At 38.0% G+C, this 2,535-nt stretch overlaps 1 protein-coding gene across 1 annotated transcript; it reads left to right on the forward strand.

The window, feature by feature from the left end:
• Positions 1–270: 270 nt before the first annotated feature.
• Positions 271–1,911, forward strand: LOC104887253 (transcription initiation factor TFIID subunit 8). The gene has a single exon (XM_010671855.4). It carries the CDS (start codon positions 595–597, stop codon positions 1,666–1,668), a length of 1,074 nt encoding a protein of 357 aa, XP_010670157.1. The 5' UTR covers positions 271–594; the 3' UTR covers positions 1,669–1,911.
• The last annotated feature ends 624 nt before the right edge of the window (positions 1,912–2,535 follow it).

Consider the following 2,535-nt stretch of genomic DNA (forward strand, 5'->3'; position numbering starts at 1 on the left):
CATTAAATCAAGTGATAGTCATTGTTATCATGTCAAGGTATAATACTAATAAATGAAAATTTTCTTACTCGAGACATAAAACGAATCTAATAAATAGTTATATCGTTATAACTCAATTTTAAAATGGCGTGAAATTCAAGATAATTCAATTTTAACGTGTGTGATCCGAGTATCCGAATTGACACCTAGACGGCGGATTATTTAGTATACTAGGCATTTCTCGTTGCCTGCCTAGCTGGCTACTATCTCCACGCATGCTTTAATTGTTTCCTTCCAAGCCTATAAAATGAAGCTCAAAAAATAGAAAAAACAACAGCAAAATATTCGCCATTATAATTCCTTCTTCTTTTGTTCTCTGCTCGATCTCGGGGGTTCAATTAGGGCTTTAAATCGCCATTTTCGCTCCAATCACATGCTCTCTTCTTTCTCGGTACTTCTCAACAACACTCAATTTCGTCGATTTCAACTCTGCAGTCGTCACAAAACCCTAGAATTCTTGCAAGAAATGCTTCAGCGACGGTAATTTTGAATTCCTTCACATGAAGATTTGAATTCGAGGCGAGTGAATGATGATATGAGTGAGCTTCTGTTGAAATGAGCGATGGAGGTAAAGATAATGGAAAAGTTTCTGAACCGCATAACACAAGAAAACCAGCCGGAAATGAGGATTTTGTGCGAGCGATTGCGAAGATTGCTGTTGCTCAAATTTGCGAGAATGAAGGTTTTCAGGGTTTCCAACACTCAGCACTTGAAGCTTTAGCTGATGTTGCTGCCCGATTCATGAGAGAACTTGGTAAGACTTCGAATCTTTATGCTCATCAAGCTGGTAGGTTAGAGTGTAATGTGTTTGATGTGATTCAAGGATTAGAGGGTTTGGGTTCAATTCAGGGGTTTTCGGGTGCTTCGGATATTCATCATTCGCTTGCAAATTCAGGGACTATTCGGGAGATTAGTCAGTATGTAAGTTTAGTAGAGGGAATTCCTTTTGTGTTTTCACTTCCGAGGTTTCCCATTTCAAGAGAGAGGAACCCTCCTTCTAGTTTTTTACAGATTGGGAAGGATCCTCCTGAGCATATTCCGGCGTGGTTGCCGGCGTTTCCTTTTCTGGAAGCTCGTGGGCATTCGCCGGGGTCTGGAGAGAGAGAAACAAATGCAGTTACGGCAAATATAGAAGAGAAGCAGGAGGTGGAAGTAGCTGGAAAGGGAGAAGTTGATTTGATGAATATACAGCAGCAACAACAACCGCAGCAATTTACTGTTAATAACGGGTCAGAAGCTGTTGAAACTAACCCTTTTCTCGCTCCCCCATTTCAGTATGGGGAGAAAGAAGTGTCTTCTATTGAACTCCCTTGTAGGGTTTGGGAAGGTAATCATATTAATGTGATGGATACGTTTGCTCCAGTCTCTGAAACTGCACGAAACGAGGTTTCTGAGATTGAGGATACAAATAAGCATATTAAGTTGGATGGGAGGCCGATTGTACGACTTAAGTTCAGTAGTGCTAGGAAATCATTGCGTACTTGTAAGAATGTGGTTGCTCAAACAAATGGGGATGAGAGGCTTGCAATTTTATTTGAGAGGAATGATGAGAATGACGAAAAGAAAAGAAGGGCTGAGCAAATTTTGAAGGAGTCAACAGAGACACCATTGGATACAACTGAGTTGTAAATTAGGTTTGTTCATCAGACATTGTATACTTTTTCCTTAGGAAACTAGCAGCTAGAGCTGGTCTCAAAGAGATATTCTTGTTTGCTGATGAGATAGTTGAACTGTTAGGGATGGCATTCCACAAGTTGTGGAGGTATGTATGTGTTAGTTGTTCATGTAAACTGTGGCCAGTGTTTAATTCTTTTTCTGATTGAAATTCATGTTCTTTTATGATAATCTACTTGGAAGATACACATTCATACACCTTGGCATCTTATGTTCTTTTGATTGCATGCAGTGACTAGGTTTAAATTTCATCTCCAATAATGTGTAGTTTAGAGATGACGTTCTTTTATTTTACGAAGAAGGAGAGGGAGAACCATTGCTTTTTTTTTTTTTTTTTTTTTTTTTTAGTTGTAAGATGTACTGGAAGAGAAAGAAAGAGTGAAATCTTGGTCAACACTTGGAATGCTAAGTTGGCACTTGAATTATGCTGTTGTAGTATAGAGGTAGTGATGTACATGGTGATAGTGATGACAATAATAATTGACAGTCTGCTGATTTTGACTCTGTCTCAATTTGATTTTCAAGTTGCTCGTTTGTATATGCTATCGTAGCAAGATACTCAACCTTTCTCCTTTGAATTTCGAAAGGTAAAGCTGAGTTCATGAAGTTCTGTTTTAATGATAATGAACAGTTTCATGTAACTAGGGTGCGTTTTCTTCGCCTTAAAATAAATATTTGAGGAAATATTAAGTTCTCATAATTGCGGATTACGGCCAATAAAAGTTATAAATATAAGTGTCAATAAGTTCAAATAAGTTCATATTAGTTCGCTTTAGCATTATCACCTTAGCTCTTTGTTTTTATGAGAGCTTCTCAAAAAAA

This window comes from Beta vulgaris, chromosome 2 (genome assembly GCF_026745355.1).
Source record: "Beta vulgaris subsp. vulgaris cultivar EL10 chromosome 2, EL10.2, whole genome shotgun sequence".
NCBI lineage: Eukaryota > Viridiplantae > Streptophyta > Magnoliopsida > Caryophyllales > Amaranthaceae > Beta > Beta vulgaris.